Consider the following 20152-nt stretch of genomic DNA (forward strand, 5'->3'; position numbering starts at 1 on the left):
TAATAGCCTATAGAGAACCTTAAAAAGGCCTAATAGCACTTAAAGCTATAGTAGATATTAAAATACTTAAGGAAATCTAATAAGAACTCCTAAAAGACCTTAAATTTATATATAAATATATATATACCTATACTAACTAATAAAGGGTTGAGGGACTAACCCTAGAAGAGGGAGATAGTATCTACCTTACTTAATAGAATATTAAAATAAAATAACTAAGTAATAAATTAGACTTTAAGAAACTTAGACCTTTTAAAATTATTAAGAAGGTATCTAATATTAACTTTAAACTTATATTACTAGATACTATAAAGTGCTATCTAGTCTTTTATATTTTACTTCTTAAAAAAGCACTATAAAGTTTATATATAGAAGATTATATTATTATAGAACCTCTTAAACTAAAATATAAAGTTAAATAAATTATTAACTACTATAATAATAATAGAAATATAGAATATCTTATTAAGTAGAAAGGATATAGATATAAAGATAACTTATGGGAACCCGTTAAGAACCTCTAGAACTCCTAATAGACGCTTTAGGAGTACCACGCCTCCCAGCAGCTAGAGCTAAGTCCAGTAGGCTAAACTCAGCTAATAAAGAAGGGGATAAGGCTATATTAGGATAGACTATATCCTAATCCCTAATAAATTCTAAAGGAAGAGGGTTAGAACTAGTAGAAGGGGGATAAGCCTCCTCTCACTAATAGTGCTCCACCTCTACCTCTTCCTTTTCTACCTATTCTAACTCCTCTATATTATTAATACTATAACGCACTATATATATTATCTTCTTAAACTATATCTTCTTTTATTTTTAAAGACGTAATACCTTCTCCTCTATAGCCTATAACTTATCCTCTAACCTCTAATACTAAGTAGTAATATTCTAAAGCTTAATAGCTCCTATACTTAAAACGTTACAGTAAGAACGGCCTAAATAGATATATTTAGCATAACGGGAAGAATTAGATAGTGAGACTTTATAGCTAGTATAGCCCTTCCCTTTATAATAGGAATATATAGGTATAATAATTAAATTTTAGAGAATAGTAGAAAGTAAGGAATTCTTTTTAACTATCTTTTTAGTAGGATAACTATTAGGTAATAATATAGCCTTTTATTTTTTAATATAACCTAATATAGTATAAGCATTATTAAAGGAAGCAAAATAGGATATCCTCCCACTTAAGGGTAGATAACCTACTTATATTAGTCTTAGGGATAAGACCCTTAGAGAGGAGACCTAATATTATAACCTATTAGGTATAACATATTAGGATAACCCCACCTAGGTCCTTAGTAGCTAATATAGGCTATATATAAGTAGTAATATAGGTATAACTAGGAAACCTTAGAAAGGAAGAACTATAGTATAGGTCATATGATCTCAGGAATAGTATAGATATAGGATAAAGATGGATATATTGGATATGAGCTATCCTAGCTATCTATGGATATGTTGGATATGAGCTATCCCAGCTATCCCATATTAAAGGAACTATTTAGGACTTATATATAGAATAGACTTAAGCCTAACTTAAGGATAGACTCCTATAGCTCTTTAGTAATTAACTTTATATTTATCCCTTAGATACTTTTAGTATATCTTATACTATAAATATCTTATTAGGCTTATAACTAATTACTACTACCCTTAAGACTCTAATCTATTTAGAACTATACTAATAACCTTATAACGATACGATACTGTTTATTAGTGTTATCCCTTAGCTTCTGTTAGCAGACCCTACTGTCGGATTAGCTGACCGTAACACGCACATCACATTTTCAGCGTCAGAGTGAAGCTGTAACCGTTAGGATAAGATTCGTGACGGTTTATACTCTATTCGTTAGGGATACTCCATAAACAATAGGAATCGCTCTTCTCCAACTTGTGTCGCCCCCGCTTAACTGCCATCTGAAACTGAGTTTGATCCTTCATAGTCGTCATTCGGAGTCCAGAACCCTGGTTAACAATACAAAAATCTCCATCAGCGTAAAGACTGAAATGCTCGTTGAAGCTGCGATGTAGGAAACTTTCATAGAAGGACTCTACGTCTCCAGAACGACGGAAGCTGCACGGTACGGATTGAGTATGTTCCTCTAGGTGAACAGGTAGTCCTAATGCATCTAGGATCTTGTCTGATAACGTCGACTGGTTGCCTATGGCTTCAGCGGCGGACCTTCGTACGTTCCAGTCCTCGTCCTTGAAGAGTTCCATGAGGGCGGCCATGGTTGTGTCTGATAAGTGTCTTTGAGCATATATCAACCCATCCAAGAGCACCTTTTTTTTTCCAGACGTAGTTAATGCGCTTTGCAGTACCTCCTCTGGAAGCTCTGATGCTATTGTGAATGTGGATGATCCTGTGAAGTCTCTTTCGAATAGCACCCATTGTAGCAGGCGTTTTTCACTCTGCTCTCGAAACCCAGTTGGCGAGTCGGGTGCTTCATTCAAGCAGTGCATGACAAGCCGTTGGTGTGCTGGTCCCAGAACGTCGATCGGCTCTTTTTCAATTTCCTTAAAGAAGCGGCTGGTCTCGTCTTCTCCTTCCTCGTTCAGAATCCCAGCAACAAAGCGCCACATGATGTCATATCGTGTGTTATATTTATGCTTTTGCAGGTAAGCAACTGGACTAATGGACTCAGCGCGCTTTTTGCCAGGTACTAGATACTCCAATGATTGAGTCTCGGTCCATCGTTGTACAAAATATCTTGCAGCAAAATACTCTTGAAAAGTCAAGTGCAGGAAGTGATATAGCTGATATTGTGCCGAGGAAGATGAGCCTTGTGTGCGAAGGAAGGACATTGATGGCACTTCTCCGTCCAGTAGATTTTTCTTCTTCTTGAAGACGTAGTGAAGTACCTCGCCCCGAAAGCTTTGCTCGAAATCGATCTTGTCCGTGTGCATACCGGAGAATGCCAAGGCTTCCAAGAACTTGAGCTCATTGTCCAGGACGTCCTTGAGATCCCATGGACGAGCTTGCTCCACCTGACCTTCGTCGAGTTTCCCAAGCTGAATAGCGTCTTTTGAGTAAAGCTTTCCCACTATTGCGCTATAAAAAGCGGTCATAGTTTTTGGCGTGGGGCTGTTCTCAACATTCCATGTGAAGCAAAAAGCATCAAGCTGAATGGGTATTCGGACAAGATCGCGAACCAGGTGGTGGGACTGTAGAAACGATTCAACCTTGGGTATTGTCGTTGAGTCCAAAGAGACCCGGAGGTATTCTCCTATTTGAGCTGTGTAGAACCCCACTGTCTCAAGCTCTAGGTCTAGACCCAGACTATGGGGTAGCACTACGTGCGGTCGCGATGTGACGATTAGGTTGGGTTGATTGAGAAGGTCTTTGAGAAATCGCCGCATATCGTGCTTTACATCATTCCACACTTCGTCCAGACCATCAAGTAGGAAGAGTGTCTTTTCCTTAACGATCTCTTGCGATAGCGCTTTTGCAAGATCCGTTGCTCCTGAACCAAAAAATTCGTGGCAAAATAGATCGTGCATGCTATATCCAGGAGTGTTGGTACGTGCTTCATGCTTGAGATTGCGAAGTGGTATCCAGAGCAAACGGTCGAACTTGTCGTTCCACATGGTTCCATATGTGAAGTCATGAACAATCTTCTTGCACAGAGTAGTCTTCCCGACTCCGGCGCGACCTCGGATCAGTATTCGTTTTGGCTCTTTCATCTGACCGTCGGGATGCTTGCGCGGTTGAAAGAGCTTCAATAGCTCAACCTGAGACTCTTCGTGTGGTGTTTCCACTTTGAGCCGAGCAGCAAGGGAGAATTGCTCAGATTGCAGTGGGTGGTCTTCAGGCCTCTGTTTGGACTCGTTATCTCGTGGCGTCTCTATCAGTGCGAGGTTGATGTAGCATTTTTCCATTGGCAAAGTATCCCCGGAAAGCCTTTCGATCCGTAGCCTATCCTTGTTGTAGTGCTTCTCGCGTATCCACGCATCTACTTGCTCGAGCGGCGTCCCCTTGCGGATGTCTTCGAGAAAGTCTAGGACTTTGTCCACAACCAGCTTATAGTCTGGGTCGCCGGCTTTAGGGCCGCAGAATTTGTTCATGAGGACATAGGTTCGCTCTAATCGGAGTGGATTTGGGACGCAGTCAAGAACTGCTGAACTCTTGCTGTCCAGCTGACGGGTGTCAGCAAGTATGCTCGAAGATATGTATATAGATACTATACCTGTTTCTTTGAATGTGGCAATAAATAAGATAGGAGAGGGACCTTGGCTTGGAGGTCTGTGTAACCCGCCTCATAAAAAGTGAGCACTTTGTAGCCGTTGTGATTCTTGTTGTCGCAGAGCTGAGTGAATTCATTGACAAGTAGAGTGAGGTCGAATTTCGACGACTTCACCCAGCCGAGTAGGCTGGCCACGCGACGGCCTCGGATTGAAGCCTAGGTCCTGAGGCCTGGCTCTGCCCATCTGGCCACGTCCTCAAATGATGTGCCTCGGAATAGCGTGGCGAGAAATATGATCCCGCGTGTCGCGTTTTGAACCGGTTGGTACTCGTTCTTAGCCATAACGAGAGCCTTCACCAGGATAATGCCCCCAAGACATGATGCGATGAACAGAATTAGTCGGTCCTTATAACTGAGGCGCTTGTTTGTTGCGGATGGCCGTGCTTAAATGCCGGCAAGTAGCCGTAGAGCTAGTTCTTGAATTGTGTCTGCTTCTACATCCAACGTCTCAAATAACTCAGCCGGCCAGTCACAAGTAAAGATACGAGCATTAGAGACTTCCGCCGGTAGCATAAGCTCGTCCTGTAGCCAGTTCACTTTGCGACCGTCCTTTATTTTATATTCCCAAGTCTCTGGAGATCCAGTATCGAGGCCGTGTACGGCAATAATGTCGATGCCTTTCTCTGGTTCGTCATCGTCACCGGCGTGTGAATTGACCTGGTGCAGCTGGACGCGCTGTTTTTCCTGGGTTTTTGCCGTAGTCGCTGTTATCAGAGGAGCATACGCGGGCCTGTAAAACCATAGGAAAACAGCGGTTGCGACTCCAGCCAGGACAGGCATTAACCAAGCTGGACTCATTGCCGTGGAGTTACTTTGGGCAGGTTGACGGCCCGGTGTCTGCGCGAGGGCAACTGGTTCGAGAGGCTGAGCATTCAAGGATTTCGGATGTATCAACTAGCAAGATGAGTAAATCGCATCAGATGTGAGGTTGGAGCACTGCGTTTTCAGTAATGGCAGCGTAAGATGTCAGGATGAATAGCTGTCTATTGAGGGGTAAAGATATAAAATGGAAATATAAGCAGCTAACTGCATCATAGGACAGGAGCTGCATAGCGTGTTGTCAGCAATAACTACTTCATGCAGTGTGATACGGGCGCCTAACGTTCCACAACGGCTGGAAGTTGCTGCGGGGCTGCGATGGCTACTGGCTGCGGTGATGAACACCCATGTATGGGTGCGGCCGGCTATTTGCTGAATACCAGGTATCACCTTCCGAGGGCCTTGGCTGAGCTCTCCGCCCGATTGTCAGCAAAGAGGGGTATCAGAAGTCGGAGGACCCGGTGTGTACGTTGGCACTGCACAATCTCAGCGTCCTGAGCCAATGCCGAGTCCTACCTGCATCAGCTCTGAGGCCCATGATCACCATTCACCGATTCGCTTTGGCGTGGACGTGAGAAGACTGAGGCTAGACACAGTGGCCGGTGATAGCCATCCATGTCAGTACCCTAAGCCCACTTGCGAGTACGTGATGGGTGCAGTAGCCTTGCAATAACACTTAGCCTGCGGTTGAAAGTGTGCCTCTATATTAGTTATATAATAGATGGCAGTACAAGATGGGCCGATGCTATATGCGATCCCTAGGGCAGGCCACATCAAGTAATGGCACAAATACATCGAGTAAGTTCTCCCAGTCGCTTGGGTTCGTTCACACTGAATAGCGTTAACAGCGCGCTCCTTTCACGCAACGGCTCTTGTCGATCACCATCCCAGAGCAAGAAACATCATGTCCAGAAATGGGTCTCCTGTCACTTCTCCCTGCGTCTAGACGGACCGAGGATGACGATCTAGAGTGCCTCACCGCGACACACCAGCTAACCGACATTTTAAACTAGGTGAGCGAGGAGGTGAACGTCGACCGACTAGAAGACATCTACAACTGGCTGTGGATTGTTGGTTAGCCAATGCCACCGCGCTCGCTTCACCACCAGCGCCTCCTCAACCGCGAGATCACAATCACGGAGCGGGCGGACTTACACCTCGTGTGGGCAGGCGAACGCATTTTCGTCAAACCCCTGCCACGCTTTCTCCTTGAGCAGAGCTTCTGGGAAAAATACTTATGCCCTCACGAGGTGCCTCTCACCAGCATAGTGCACGCGCGTGCCCTCGGCTTCCTCTTCTCATACGCGGCCCTCATAACGCACGAGAGCGACTTCCGCATTGCTAAGGAGATGCACCTCCTTCCCGAAGAGGTGCAGTGGGCGGCGTGGAGGGTAGCCGTTGGACAGCTGTTGGGCGTTTCTTCCATCTACCCCAGGATTGACCGACGTTTCCACTACGGCGAATCTACTTCTTCTGGAAGACACCGCTCCGCGGCTACATGTCTCGCTGGAACCAGTACGGCTCGTTCTTCCACGACAACTTTGCGCTGCTGGCCAGCTCGACCGTCTATATCGCTATCGTCCTGACGGCGATGCAGGTCGGTCTTGCCACGGAAGCCCTGCAAGACAACGCGGCCTTCCAGTCGGCGTCCTACGGCTTCACTGTGTTCTCTATAGTAGGACCGCTGGCCGCTGCAGGTCTTGTTGTGATGGTGTTCTGCTATCTGTTTATTGGCAATTGGGTCGCCACCCTGCGCTACAGGAGGAATAGGTCTGCGAAATTCAGGGGTTAAATGAGGCTGGCCCTGGTAGCAGCTGGGTTGGTCATCCCAAATGGTGGGCGGTCAGCAAGGCGCAAGTAGTGGGCGATGCTGTGTGCGAGTTCTCCTGCAGCAGCCTGGTCGATGGTCCCTGTCACGTAGTCAGCTGCACTAGGCCAAATTAGAAGGTCGTTCTCGTGAAGGCTGCAGCCAACGGAGACGAAGTCGTGATACGCAGCTGCAACAGGGCCTATGCCGATCAATCCTGGGTTGGCCAGGCGCCTTTGTAAACTGAGTGCATTGGCTAAGCCCCACAATGCAGAAAGATGCGGCCATCTTCGACAATGAATGGCTCTTGGATGAGTTGCATGAGATAGTGGCTATATTGGCCGCTCCTCGCCAGCCAATGTCGTTCCCGGACCCCGCTTAGTACTTTACAACGCAACAAGCGGCCAGTCATTTGACGTGAGTGGAGGTGCCTGCTGGAGCAATCCCATATCAACAACCCACCCTCCTCACTAGAACAGCCTCAGATTCATTTATCCTACATTTGCGTACACGTCTGTATTGTATTACTAGCATATCTAGACGACGCGTAAAAATTCACGGACTTCGTCCTCCTTACCCTCGAGATGATCTCTCGTACGCATGGCTCATACACGTTATGGGTTGTCTGGACAGGTGCAATCGTTACTGGACTCTTTGCGGCGTACCCCCTCGTCACCAGACTCCGGCCTAGCCGGCGAAGGTCACGCGCGGACGGCCTCGACGTTATCCATGACCCATCGAAGAGTAAAGTCGCAGTGAAAGCTGAGTTCGAGTGAGATGTCTCTGCATGACGAAATGTCGTTATACCACTAACTCTTCATAGGATTGTCGCTGTCCATGGCCTTGGAGCGCATCCTGAACACACTTGGGAGGGCAAACCGACAGATGAACAACATCCGAAGACTCATCTCCTCCGGGAATTACTCCCAAAAGCCTTCCCAAACGCTAGAATCCTGTCCTTTTCTTACAACTCCGACTGGTTGGTGGATGCGCCTGAGAAGACAGCACACCAAATTGGCCACAAATTAGCGGAGGACCTCACTAAATATCGAGACGAAGCGTTACGCCTTCCCATTATCTTCATTGGCCACAGTTTTGGCGGCATTGTCATAAAGGAGGTATGGTCACTGCCCCGCATCGTGCTTCTTTCTGTCTAACCCATGCTTCAGGCCCTGTGGGCCCTAGGTTTATCCTCAGAAATTATAGACGATACCAGCGGAATCATCTTTCTTGGAACTCCCCATCAAGGCTCATCGTTGTCAACTGCGGGAGCTCTCCTGAGCAAGCTGACCGGCTTCCTCGGCTCCAATACGGCTTTACTTCTATCCCTACAGAGCAATCAAAGCCAACTATCTGACCTGGAAGTTAAGTTCCGGCGTGTCGCTGCCGATAAGCAGATTAAATCGTTTTATGAGACAAAGTCTACGTTTTGCTGCGGACTTTCTATTGGCCTTGTAAGTCTGGCTAGCCTTCTACGTCGAATATCATCTGATTTCTAAGCAGATCGTCAATAGAGACTCAGCTACAGGCTATTCAAAAGATCCCGTCGCTATAGACACCAATCATGCTGGGTTGAACAAATTCAGCAGCCGTGAGAATTCTGGATTTCAAGCACTCGAGGCCGCTATTAACAAAATCCGAGCTACGCCCCTGATCGAGCTAGCAGACAACTTTTTGCTTGAGAAGCACTACACCAGCGAGAAGCTCAAGATCAAGCGGCTATCGGGACAAGAATTATCAATGGACCAATGCTATATCAATCTCGCCATCGTGGAGCAGGTCCAGAAGAACATGCCCTCGCGAGACGAGGAAGCGAAAGACTCGGCGCTGAAGTCCTCGCCATTCTCGCTTCTTGCGCGACTGAGGGTTGAGACGCCAGCAGAGCATGTTCAAATCCAATTGAAAGACATTTTCAGCCAACGCAAAACATCCGGCGGGACAGAAATCTCACCCAGGAGGGTCTTGATTCGTGGACGCGCTGGGGTGGGCAAGACCACCCTCTGCAAGAAGATGGTGCACGATTTCGTCACCAGCGGTATGTGGCGCGACTTGTTCGACCGCGTGCTCTGGGTCCCTTTCAGGAACTTAAAGGAGCGACCAGCCTCTGGATATAACCTCGAGAGGTTATTCTTTGACGAGTTCTTTCGGCCTCAGCGAGATAAGTCAGGCAAGCTCTTCGCTGAGGAGACCAGCAAGGCGCTCATGGACAATCGAACGCTGTTTGTCCTTGACGGCTGGGATGAAGTGGATCGCCTTGCTAACTCCAACTCTGACATGTCCGGTTTTCTACGAGACTTAATCCGTCAGCCTAACGTCATCATCACGTCGCGGCCCTCTGCTAGTGTTCCTGTTCCGGACCAGCAGCCAATTGATCTGGAATTAGAAACAATTGGATTCAACCCAACTCAAGTGGACGAGTATATCGAAAAGACGCACGCAGCAGCAGACACCAAGAAGGTGAACGAAATCAAGACTTTCCTCCAAAGCCACGAGCTCGTCAGAAGTCTCGTCCGAATACCAATACAGCTGGACGCTCTCTGTTATAGCTGGAACGATTTCAACCGGGACCATGGAAATACGCTGGAGACTATGTCCACGCTATATCAGGCCATTGAAACAAATTTGTGGAAGAAAGACATCCCGCGGCTTGGTGAAGCAGATGCTTTAAGGAAGTTTCAACAGTCCGATTTGCATACCACGGACCAATATTATATTGAAACACATGTTGAGGGCGAGCTTCATTTTCTTGAGCGTCTTGCTTTTGCCGGTTTAGCTGAAGACATCATCGAATTCCAAACCTCGCATCGGAACACCATCAATAGATATTCAAGACTTCCACTCGACCTAACACTACCATATCTTTCGTTCCTTCGGACCTCAGACACAACACAGCACACCCACCAAAGCTATCATTTTATTCATTTGACCTTCCAAGAATATTTCGCCGCAAGATTCTTTGTGCGACACTGGAAGGATGACCAACCTTTCAAGCAGTACCTATTCAGACAACGGTGTGATGGGGATATAACTCCTATTGAGTTTCTCAAAAAGCATAAATACAACACACGGTACAACATCATGTGGCGTTTCGTGGCTGGGCTGCTGGACGTAGACGACAATGCGATTGGTTTCTTTGAGGAATTAGAGGCAGAGCTAATCGACCTTCTAGGGCCTACCCACCAGAGGCTGGTCATGCACTGTTTGAGCGAAACGATCCACTTGCGACCTGAGGTTCGAAAGCCTAGGGAAAAACGGCTTTTGCAGTCGGTGTTATTCGAGAGAGACTTCAGAAAATAGTCAAGCTTTATAAGAGAATCAGAGCTTCCAGAAGAGGTGTTGTATAGCGCATTAACTTCTTCTGGAAATCAAGAGGTTCTCTTGAATGGTTTGATGCATTCTTAAAGGGAGTTATCAGACAAAACCATGGCCGCCCTCGTGCGACTCTTCAAAGACGAGGATAGACACGTATAAAGGTCCGCCGCGGAAGCCCTAGGCAAGCAGTCGACGTTATCAGACACAACCATGGCCGCCCTCATGGAACTATTCAAGGACGAGGACAGCTCCATACGATTTTCCGCCGCTAAAGCCATAGGCAAGCAGTCGACGTTATCAGACACAACCATGGCCGCCCTCGTGGAACTCTTCAAGAACGAGGACCGCGACGTTCGAAAATCCGCCGCTAAAGCTATAGGTAAGCAGTCGACGTTATCAGACACAACTATGGTCGCCCTCGTGGGACTTTTCAAGGACGAGGACTGGGAGGTACGAGAATCCGCCGCTATAGCTATTAGCATGCAGTCGACGTTATCAGACACAATTATGGCCGCCCTCATAGGACTCTTTAAGGACGAGGACAGCTACGTACGATCTTATGCCGCTCAAGCTCTAGGCAAGCAGTCGACGTTATCAGACACAATTATGGCCGCCCTCGTCCTCTTCAAGGATGAGAACAGCTACGTACGAAAGTCCGCCGCTAAAACCATAGGCAACCAGTCGACGTTATCAGACAAGATACTAGATACACAAGGACTACCTATTCAGCCGGAGGTACATACCAGATTGGGAACATACGGTCTTCGTTTTTTTGAAGACGGGGAGCTTTTCTATGAATGTCTACTGCACCGAAGCTTTTGAGAGCACTTTAGTCTTCATGCTGACGAAACGCTTTGTGTTATTAACCAGGCTTCTGGACTCAGAACGGCGACATTACAAGATCAACCTCAATTTCAGGATACAATCGGGAGAGCGCAAAGCAAGCTACAGTTGGCCTATCCTTCAGGTCTCTAGATTGCTTTTGGCAGATAGAGGAATACAAAGATTCAGGACTTAACTGAACACTAAGAAGGCAATCTGTCAGATTGGGTGTAATCTTGTATTGTATTGTTCAAGTTCTGTTCTGGCGCACGCGCGCCCCTGAAGGAGGTTGGTCCGCCACGTCACGTGTAAGCCACTAACTCCGAAATATCATGCTAACGCCGCAGTGTCCAAAACCGTCTTCCACGGCCAATTCGACACAATCTTCTTGTAGTTAGGGGAGAGCTAGGAGAGCACTGTCACGAGCTAGAGCCCGGCCGAGATCTCCGGCCTTGCCGGAGTAGCTACCGAGATCCGGCTCCACTGGACCCACTACCCTGCCGTAGCACACCGCCTAGCCCGGTATGCTTCACCGCCGCTAGGCGCCCATTCCTGTAAAGTTCTTTTCCTCTTCAGCTTAGAATAGTCAATCGACGGCACCCATACTGTTGAACAAACACTGGGCCAGCCCCTTACACTTAGGTCCTCTATAGATACCTATTGCAAGAGGTATTTTAAAATCCAGTCCTACCACTACAAACAATTAAATGACCGGGCACGCCTATTATGACCGACATGCCTTAGATCTGTTGTTGAGGCAGGTGTGATATAGTACTGGTGAAGACTCGTTTGGCTCTTTCAGACCATCATCAGATTGCTCGCCGAAGTGTTCACAGAATATCAAGGGGCAACTTGGTGAGTGTCATTGTGGCTGGGATATGAGGCTTAGGAGGGCTGCTGATTTGCGACGGCAATAGCGCTAACCTGATACGGCCTGAAAGCCTCCTTCTCCACCCCCAGTCAACAAGCGAACAAGACGAGGCTGGGCCCAAGCCAATCACACACATCTAAGATCATCCACCTAGTTTTTCCCTAGAAACTCCAGTCTCCCAGTCCATAACCTCAATTGCCACTTTTTTTTTCCAATTGCATAATCACCTCACAGCGTTCTCCCGCCTCAAAGGTCCTGTCATAGAAAATTTCAATGGGGAAGATGATCCACAAGGCCACTACTGCTTAGATGTTGCAAAATAGTACTAACCACCCACACACAAATAACCCCACTTATTCAGGTACCTCAAAACCTTAGGTCCCAAAGTTGGGCCGACGTTTTACCGATGCTTGTGGAGCAGGCTAGCTGATCGACAAAGAATCTCCACACCATCTCGCGTTGATTGCTATCAAACAATCAGCGTAAGGCTCTTAGCATCCTTTAACTCTCTTTCTCTTAATCACTATGGAGGCTGAACTTGCCAGACTACGTCAGCAACTTGGTGAAGAGCAACGACGACGTGAAGAAGCTGATCGCCGACGCGAGGAAGCTGAAGAACTCACAAAAGCATCACAACCACAAACACTCCAAGCCTATCTTGAGGCTTGTCACTCGCTCAGCCTCGCCATTCAGATCGTCACTGACCGCTCCCTGACCACACAAGGCGACACAACAAACCCAACCGGTCGAATTTTCCCTCAACGAATTATCCCGTGGGATGACTTTCCAACAGCCCAAGAGGGGATCTGGGCCCAGCTCCCGCCTGGAGGCTCTTTCTCCTCCCAGCCCCTCTTTCCATCCCAGCATCAACTTGACTATGTCATGTCCCTGATCAGGCCAATCAGCAGCGAAATTGGGCTACGGAACTTCGAGCGCGATACTGTTGAAAACACGGTGCAGAAGCTCATCGACGAGGCCTACAACAACCCGCAACTGCGCAACGATCTCGGCCTACAGGGAACCGTGACGTTCGAGAGCCATACGAACCTTGTCGAGACCGACGACAGCCTATCCGAGCACTTGGATCGCATGTCTATCGAAAGGAACGACATTGGCCAACCGCCGCCAGCTTCGAGGCCACCGAGCCGTAAGCCACGGCGTAAGACGAGGGGGAAGGGCAATCGAGCGGACCAGTTCTGCATATATCGTACCTCCAACGGCCGCAACATCCCTGCCGTAGCGATCGAGTACAAGGCGCCGCATAAGCTGGGGCGCGACGAGGTTATTACTGGTCTGGCGTCCGAGATTCAACCGGAACGAGATGTCATCAACAAGGACGGCTCCGGGTTCGCATCCGCGTCAAGGGCGCTAACTTCCGCCGTCGTTACTCAGCTCTTTTCCTATATGATTGGCAAGGGCATCCGGTACGGATATGTGTGCACAGGAGAGGTCTTGGTCTTCCTCTATATTCCGGATGACCCTAGCACCGTTTACTACCACGTGTGCGTGCCGAACCTGGACGTCCTGGACGACGACGAGAATAGGCTTCATCGCACAGCCGTTGCGCAGGTCTTTGCCTTCATCATGCAGGCCCTCCGTGCTGAACCGCCTCCCCCGTCCTGGCACGACGCAGCTGCAGCCCTCGATACCTGGGCTGTAGAATACGACGATGTGCTAAGAAATATTCCCGAATCCGTGCGCAAGGAAGCCCGCTCCTCTCCCTACAAACCACAACGGTGGAAAGGTTTCAAGCGCTCGCCAATTCAGACACGCTCTCGCTGTAAGCAACCTGATACCGACGCAAGTGGCCGAGACACTAGCGATGATGACGAAGAAGATACCCAGCCTTCACCAACTCCGCATCGATCTAGCAACAAGGCTGCGATTACACTATCAACCGGGGGACGGTCGGTCAGGGAACGGGGCCAACTACAAGACTGGCAGGGAGGCCGAACGAAGCAATACAGGATACAGGACCGCCCATTCTGCACTTCCGAATGCCTCCGAGGATTGGCGTATGGAGGGGCAATAGATAAGACCTGCCCCAATGTCAAAGATCACAGACACCGACATATGGAGCGAGGGCAATTCCTTCGGCTCATTCGTACTCAGCTCGCTGAAGATCGCGGCCGCGACGCAGACGCCACACCACTCTACCTAGCTGGTCGGATTGGAGCGCTCTTCAAGGTGCGGTTGTCGTCCTATGGCTACACCCTTGTTGCCAAAGGTGTGGAGACCGTTGATCTCGGCCGCCTTCAGCATGAGGATAACATCTACAATCAACTACAGCCCATCCAGGGCACACAAGTACCTGTATGCCTCGGCAGGGTAGATCTGGTCCTACCGTACTACTACGATAGTGGCGTCTTTGAGCACTTTTTGTTTCTCAGCTGGGCTGGACTGCCTCTATTCGAGACCATCCAACAAACTACCAAGGCTGATATCATCAACAAGGTTGCCACAGCTTACAAGGCAATCCACAGGCTGCACATCCTTCACAGAGACGCAGAGCCGCGTAATATTGTGTATGAAGAAGCAAGTGGCAAGGTTATGATTGTGGATTTCGAGCGAGCAGAGTTCCGCGGTCGTCAACCTCTCGGCTCACTCAGCCCTAATGCTTGGAATCAGAGGAAGCGAGGGGGGACAAAGAAGCAAGGAAAGGATGACTTTGCAAGAGAGCAGGAATCTGCTATACAAAGCGTTCTAAGGCTGAAAGAACCTAGGTAACCTACCTACCTGACGGTTGTAGTGGGCATAGTAGTGTAGCAAAGACAATGGTATCAATCAATACATGCATCTATGGGAAGTCGCCAGGCAATTATGTTTCTTCTTGTTCTTAATAATGAACAGCAACTTGTGGTCTTAGCCTATTGCGTGTTGCCTGGCTGCTTTCCAATCTACTAGTGGCTTCTTTTACCCCCATGAGGGAGAAGGCAGCCTCACCCTCGTCGTTCTTTCCTCTCTAACTAGGTTGCTCCTTCTCTATCAAGAGTGCAGGCTCCCCTTTTGCTATAGTTCAGTATCTAGCGCCTTCTCAGATCTTTTCTCTCCCTCCTATTTAACTATCTCCAATAGGGAAGAAAAACCATTCTTGCACTTTCTTCCCTGCACCTCACGATTATTTCCTCCGCCCAGACTGAACGTCTTTTCTCTCCTTCACACCCACCAACCAACTGCTCTTAACCGCTAGTGGAGCATCCAAAGGCACAGCTCCTTCCTCAACAACCATCAGCCGTATCTCTGGCAAGATGTCGGCTGCTACTACCGCAAATCCCAAGCTGGTGGCTAACCAGAAGTCGCCCCGGGAGACGATATTTTGTGCTATCCGACCTATGTTGGTCAAGCCTGGAATTCTTCCCCATGACGACCCCGACCACAAAACGCTCAGGACCTTCATCGATTTCCTTGACACCACCGCTACTGAGAAGGAGCAACGTCTAAAGGTCTCTCCTTTCAGGGCAGTGGGCAACACCTTCAACTTTAGTGACCCTGCCAAGTGCCACCTCCCCACTATCTGGCAGTTCGCCAACCACACAGACCTCGCCCGCCTCTATGACGCCGTTTTCCGCAGCAATAAACAGCCCGACTTCATCAAGGCCGCCAACCTCCAGATCTACATCTGGTTCCCCCAGCAAGGACCTCAGCTATCTAAACAGCCTGACACTTGCCACCTGATTGACATCCGGAACTTCACCCTCTATGACTGGTGTGGCTGTCTCCCCCGCGACAACCCGAAGGTATGAATGGTTGAAACACCTCCCCACAAATCGTCACTAACACCCAATTTCTATGTGACAGACAAGCCGTATCTTGGTCCTGACGACGGACCGCATGCACGAGGACTGCCCGCACTGGTCCAGGTACCCTGCCGCAGACGTCAAGACCGCACCCGGCAGCCACGCAGCGGCTCCCCGTGGGCCCCTTCCCACCCGGCTTGGCGTCATCACACGCCACTTCCCTCATGGTGTGCCATACCCACCACCCCAGGAGGACGAGAACCCCAACGTTGTTCCTCGCCATATCTACGGTGGCATCCACTTGAACATTAGTCACGAACTGGCACTGCCGCCTTCAGGCATCCTGTCGAATGGCCAGCCCGTGTGGTGACTGTGGTCCGGGTCTCCCATCGTCCCCAGGGAGGTCTATCTTGGTTCATCGAGTTCTGGCAGCCGGCCCGGGTAATCGCCAAGCTAGGATCACCATCATCTAGTCTTGCCGATCAATTCAGTCCAGAGGGGCAGCGTACAGACAACCTGATGCCTCAGCAGCCTTAGGGTTAAAGACAAGGTAGAGGGCAACGGGGAATCATCACATGTGTATGACGCATAAATGGCGAGGAAACTCTGAGAACATGGCGAATACAATAGGAGGGAATCGCGCGTATGTATTACAGGACAACAGACTAAAGCTTAAGAGAGATCGCTTTATTAATAATTATAATAACTTGTCTTTAAATGCCTTTCAGCTTCTTAGAAGGAAATGAGACTCAAACTTAAAGAGCAGTTTATTAACTATAGATAACTCCTCAAACTAAATATAGCTACCCTAAGGTAGAGGAAGTTTAAGCTTATTTCTAGAACCTTCTAAAAAGTTTATAAATTTAGTTATAAATTCTAGAAATTTCAGTAGTTAATAAGTCTAAATTGTAAGTTCTATAGAATATATAAGGAATATGTCCCCTAGAACCCTCATCTTGTAAAGCTAGAAAAAAGAAAAGTTTGCTTAAGTTGCTTTATAGCAGTCCTAGAGACAGCCGTAGGAAGATAACCCTCCCAGAATTACATCCAATTGCTATTTTAGATCCTACTATAGCGGAGCAACTGGGGCGAAACTCAACTGGCAGCCATAAAATTTTCTCATCGTGAGAAGTTATCCAACAGCGATCTGTGCTAATGCTAACGCCCTTTCTTTTAGCGACACTAGATTGATGTGGAGTGTGCAAAACCGTCGGAGTGACCTTTAAAGCTGAATTGCTAATGGCAATAGAGCCTATATCAGTGATGACGTGAGTATCATCAACTTCAAACGATAAGCGATGGGATACCGTTCCAATCTCAGTTTGTTGGACGCAGTCGCCCGTATCGGTGCGCCAGAGCCGGACCGTCTTATCGTATGAAGCGGATGCCACAAGGGCCGAGTCGTGCGAGAAGGCCACCGAGTTGACGGAGTGGCTATGGCCCTTGAGTTCCTGGACGCAGTCGCCCGTATCGGTGCGCCAGAGCCGGACCGTCTCGTCCCCGGAAGCCGATGCCACAAGGGCTGAGTCGTGCGAGAAGGCCACCGAGAAGACGGAGTCGCTATGGCCCTTGAGTTCCTGGACGCAGTCGCCCGTATCGGTGCGCCAGAGCCGGACCGTCTCGTCCCCGGAAGCCGATGCCACAAGGGCCGAGTCGTGCGAGAAGGCCACCGAGAAGACGGAGTCGCTATGGCCCTTGAGTTCCTGGACGCAGTCGCCCGTATCGGTGCGCCAGAGCCGGACCGTCTCGTCCCCGGAAGCCGATGCCACAAGGGCTGAGTCGTGCGAGAAGGCCACCGAGTTGACGGAGCCGTTATGGCCCTCGAGCTTCTGGAGGCACTGGTCCCAGTTGGTCTCGGCCTCTGGTCGGAGCGCTAGCCAGGCAGGAATGTCGCTCTCAAACGTCTGACAAACTATGCTCTTCTGAGGTGCAAAGGCGAGCGCAGAAGAGTACAGTTGAAGGGGCGCAGTATTAATAATTAACATATTCGAGCGAACAAATCTAACTGCATCGTTGGCAAACATTGCTAGACTTTTGTCCTATAATGGATGTTAGAGTAGTTGCTCCTAAGCTTGAACCTAAGAGAACTCATACTTGGAACTTGGCCGCTAAGGCCTGGAGCATGGACAGACTTTCAGAAGCCCTGCCCATAAGACTAAGCGCTTCCAGCCAGTGCAAGAAGTGGCAAGACAGAAAGCTGTAGACAAGACCAGGTAGTTCTCCCTCACTTTCAGCTTGCTGAACTTGCTGTAGGTGGTTTACCCAATAAAGACAGGCATACTGGACCGCTGGAGGTAAGCATCTATCGACTGCGCGCGGTTGGATAGTGGACCGCAGAGTCCCAGGGGCTGTAACGCCGCAAACATCCTGACGTAGACATTCTTGCATGACCACTAGGCATCTTTTAGCGAGATGACTATTAGTCTGCTTTTCATCAATCCAGAAAGGGTTCTTGTCTCGTTGGGTGGTGTCTAGCAAGAAGTCTCGAAAGGAAAGGTGGAGAAGTCTCACGGGAGACGTTAAGTCTTTGGGGATATTCAACACAGAATGGAGCATGTCGAGCCTACCATCAATGAGTTGCCTAGGCATATCTAAGAGATGGCCCAGAGCTGTAGTTGAAAGAGGACTTGAGAGAATGATAATAGTGCCGACAATATGACGGAAGTGTTTGACTGATTTGTCTTTCTCCGCCTCAGACAGGTTGGCAAGCTGTTGGTTCAAGGCTGGCTGATATGTGAACTTGAACTTGGAGGCTAAATCGATGTCCCTTGATGAGACTTTCGCCTGGTAGTCTAGGACTTGGCGTAGTTGATACTCTGGGCCCCCAAATCCACGTTGATTGAGAAAACGACATGTTGTTGCCGCAAAGATGAAAAGCGGGATAGCCATATTGACTAGGGTTTGGATTTGGTTTTGCCCTGGCCAGCTGTCAGGTAGCTGTCGTTCCTCTGGAACTGAGTTGTTGTAGGTTGTTCTGATCTCTTGAAGCTCGTATTCTAGAAATGCCTGAATGTCTTGCTTGATGATACACTCGGGGATCTCATGAAGAATTAGGTTATGATAAGTGCCCTTTACTTCGTTGAACCCTAGCCGAATGGGCAACTCTGGTCTGCTGGTGAGGAAGACTTTTAGTCTTGGGGATTGTAGGGTCCTGACGCGAGAGAAAAGTTTGATGACGAGTCGTATGTCGTTGTCCCGCTCACACTCATCGAGGGCATCAACAATGATGACAATTGGGCGGCCTTTATAACCCTCTGCTTGTATCTCCGATAAAGGCTTGAGGATGAGCTTTTCGAATTGTTCTCGTAAGGCTTTAGCAAATATGGTTGAGTCGGTATCAATGGTCTCTTTTATGCGAGACGCTAGCGCGGGGAGAGTCTTTACTAGCTGCGAAGCTATTGTCGGAAAGAACTTGGACATGCTCCCTCGATCAGCCTCGCCTCTCTTAAAGAAGAAACTAGCGCCAAGTCGGTTTGTTCCAGCTAAGGAGTGGGCAACAGTGCGAGAGATTGTCGACTTCCCCGTGCCTGCCATGCCATTCAGCCAAAAGATCGGCTTAGTGTCGGCATCAACCCATTCATTGATCTGCTCCAAAAGCTCAACCCGTGTAGTAGGTAGGCAGGTTGCATTGTGTTCTTCGGCATAGGAATCAAACGATGCGTTGTGGGCAGTCGGCATCTTATCGAGGACCAACTTCTGGTCGAGACTAAGAAGAATCGATCTGGGCATTATTCAATTAGCTTGAGAAGGTAGAGTGGGAGGAATCTCGGCGACATACGTCTGGTCAACCTGTAGACCTATTGAGATGGTTTGTGTGCACCGCGCTATTTCTTGTACAATCTTTTCGACGTCCTTGCTCTGGAAGGGCCATTTCAAAGCTCGCAGTCCTAGCCGGCTCATGGCCTTGCGAGTGCTGCGAGGTTGAAGGTCGGCCTCAAGTCGTTCAAGTCGCGATTCAGCTGCCTTAACGGCACCAAGAAGTTGGTGCGATGTTTCGAGTTTGGCGCCATAGGGACCTTCGAGAAGGCGTGAAGCCCCCTCTGCGGTGACCTTAAGGTTGTTGAGCTCCTGGGTGACCCGCACGATATCGTCACTCGCATTTTTGACGCCTTTTGAATACTGAAGGCATATCGAAGCGACCTTGACAGATAGTTCAACAACGGCAATAACGTTGGCTGCAATTCCGAGGCCATCCATTGCTGTGGACAGCCGGTTGTAGTGTACTGATGGCAGGAGAAAGAGAGGACTCCGATGGGAGAGGATGGTAAGATGGAGCCATTGTGTTGTTGGGCAGCGACAAGGCTGTCAGTTTTCATGCAGAGCTGACCATATGCGACTTGCCTGCAGGAAGCAGGTCTTGGTAAGGCGGTAGGCATACAGGCAGCTTTTGATTGATTGAAGTTCCGTCTCTACCCCGCGTCCAACGTCCAACGTCCAACGTCGAAGTTCGCTTACTAACAAGTGTGTCACGTGATTGTGAGACAAGCACTGCCACATGCACCCCTTTTCGCAGCCACACTAGCATTTGTACTAT

General features: G+C 48.8%; 5 protein-coding genes across 5 annotated transcripts; 3 read left to right on the forward strand and 2 right to left on the reverse strand.

Annotated features, from left to right (window-relative positions):
* Nucleotides 1–6151: 6151 nt before the first annotated feature.
* Nucleotides 6152–9491, forward strand: CkaCkLH20_09777 (putative peptidase C14; the record flags this gene model as incomplete). Its single annotated transcript, XM_038892492.1, has 4 exons — nt 6152–6484; nt 6550–6744; nt 8380–9372; nt 9423–9491. 4 exons carry the CDS (start codon nt 6152–6154, stop codon nt 9489–9491), a joined length of 1590 nt encoding a protein of 529 aa, XP_038742059.1.
* Nucleotides 9492–10398: 907 nt separating this feature from the next.
* On the forward strand, nt 10399–14608 carry CkaCkLH20_09778 (uncharacterized protein; the record flags this gene model as incomplete). The annotated part of the gene is made up of 2 exons (XM_038892493.1): nt 10399–10833; nt 12488–14608. 2 exons carry the CDS (start codon nt 10399–10401, stop codon nt 14606–14608), a joined length of 2556 nt encoding a protein of 851 aa, XP_038742060.1.
* Nucleotides 14609–15129: 521 nt separating this feature from the next.
* On the forward strand, nt 15130–15988 carry CkaCkLH20_09779 (uncharacterized protein; the record flags this gene model as incomplete). The annotated part of the gene is made up of 2 exons (XM_038892494.1): nt 15130–15618; nt 15680–15988. The coding sequence occupies 2 exons, from the start codon at nt 15130–15132 to the stop codon at nt 15986–15988; spliced, it is 798 nt and encodes a 265-aa protein (XP_038742061.1).
* An 852-nt stretch (nt 15989–16840) lies between these two features.
* CkaCkLH20_09780 (uncharacterized protein) lies at nt 16841–17573 on the reverse strand (the record flags this gene model as incomplete). Its single annotated transcript, XM_038892495.1, has 2 exons — nt 16841–16870; nt 16926–17573. 2 exons carry the CDS (start codon nt 17571–17573, stop codon nt 16841–16843), a joined length of 678 nt encoding a protein of 225 aa, XP_038742062.1.
* Nucleotides 17574–19350: 1777 nt separating this feature from the next.
* Nucleotides 19351–19815, reverse strand: CkaCkLH20_09781 (vegetative incompatibility protein HET-E-1; the record flags this gene model as incomplete). Its single annotated transcript, XM_038892496.1, has 1 exon — nt 19351–19815. One exon carries the CDS (start codon nt 19813–19815, stop codon nt 19351–19353), a length of 465 nt encoding a protein of 154 aa, XP_038742063.1.
* Between the last annotated feature and the right edge of the window lie 337 nt (nt 19816–20152).

The sequence above is a fragment of the Colletotrichum karsti genome (assembly GCF_011947395.1).
Source record: "Colletotrichum karsti strain CkLH20 chromosome Unknown Scaffold36, whole genome shotgun sequence".
Lineage (NCBI taxonomy): Eukaryota > Fungi > Ascomycota > Sordariomycetes > Glomerellales > Glomerellaceae > Colletotrichum > Colletotrichum karsti.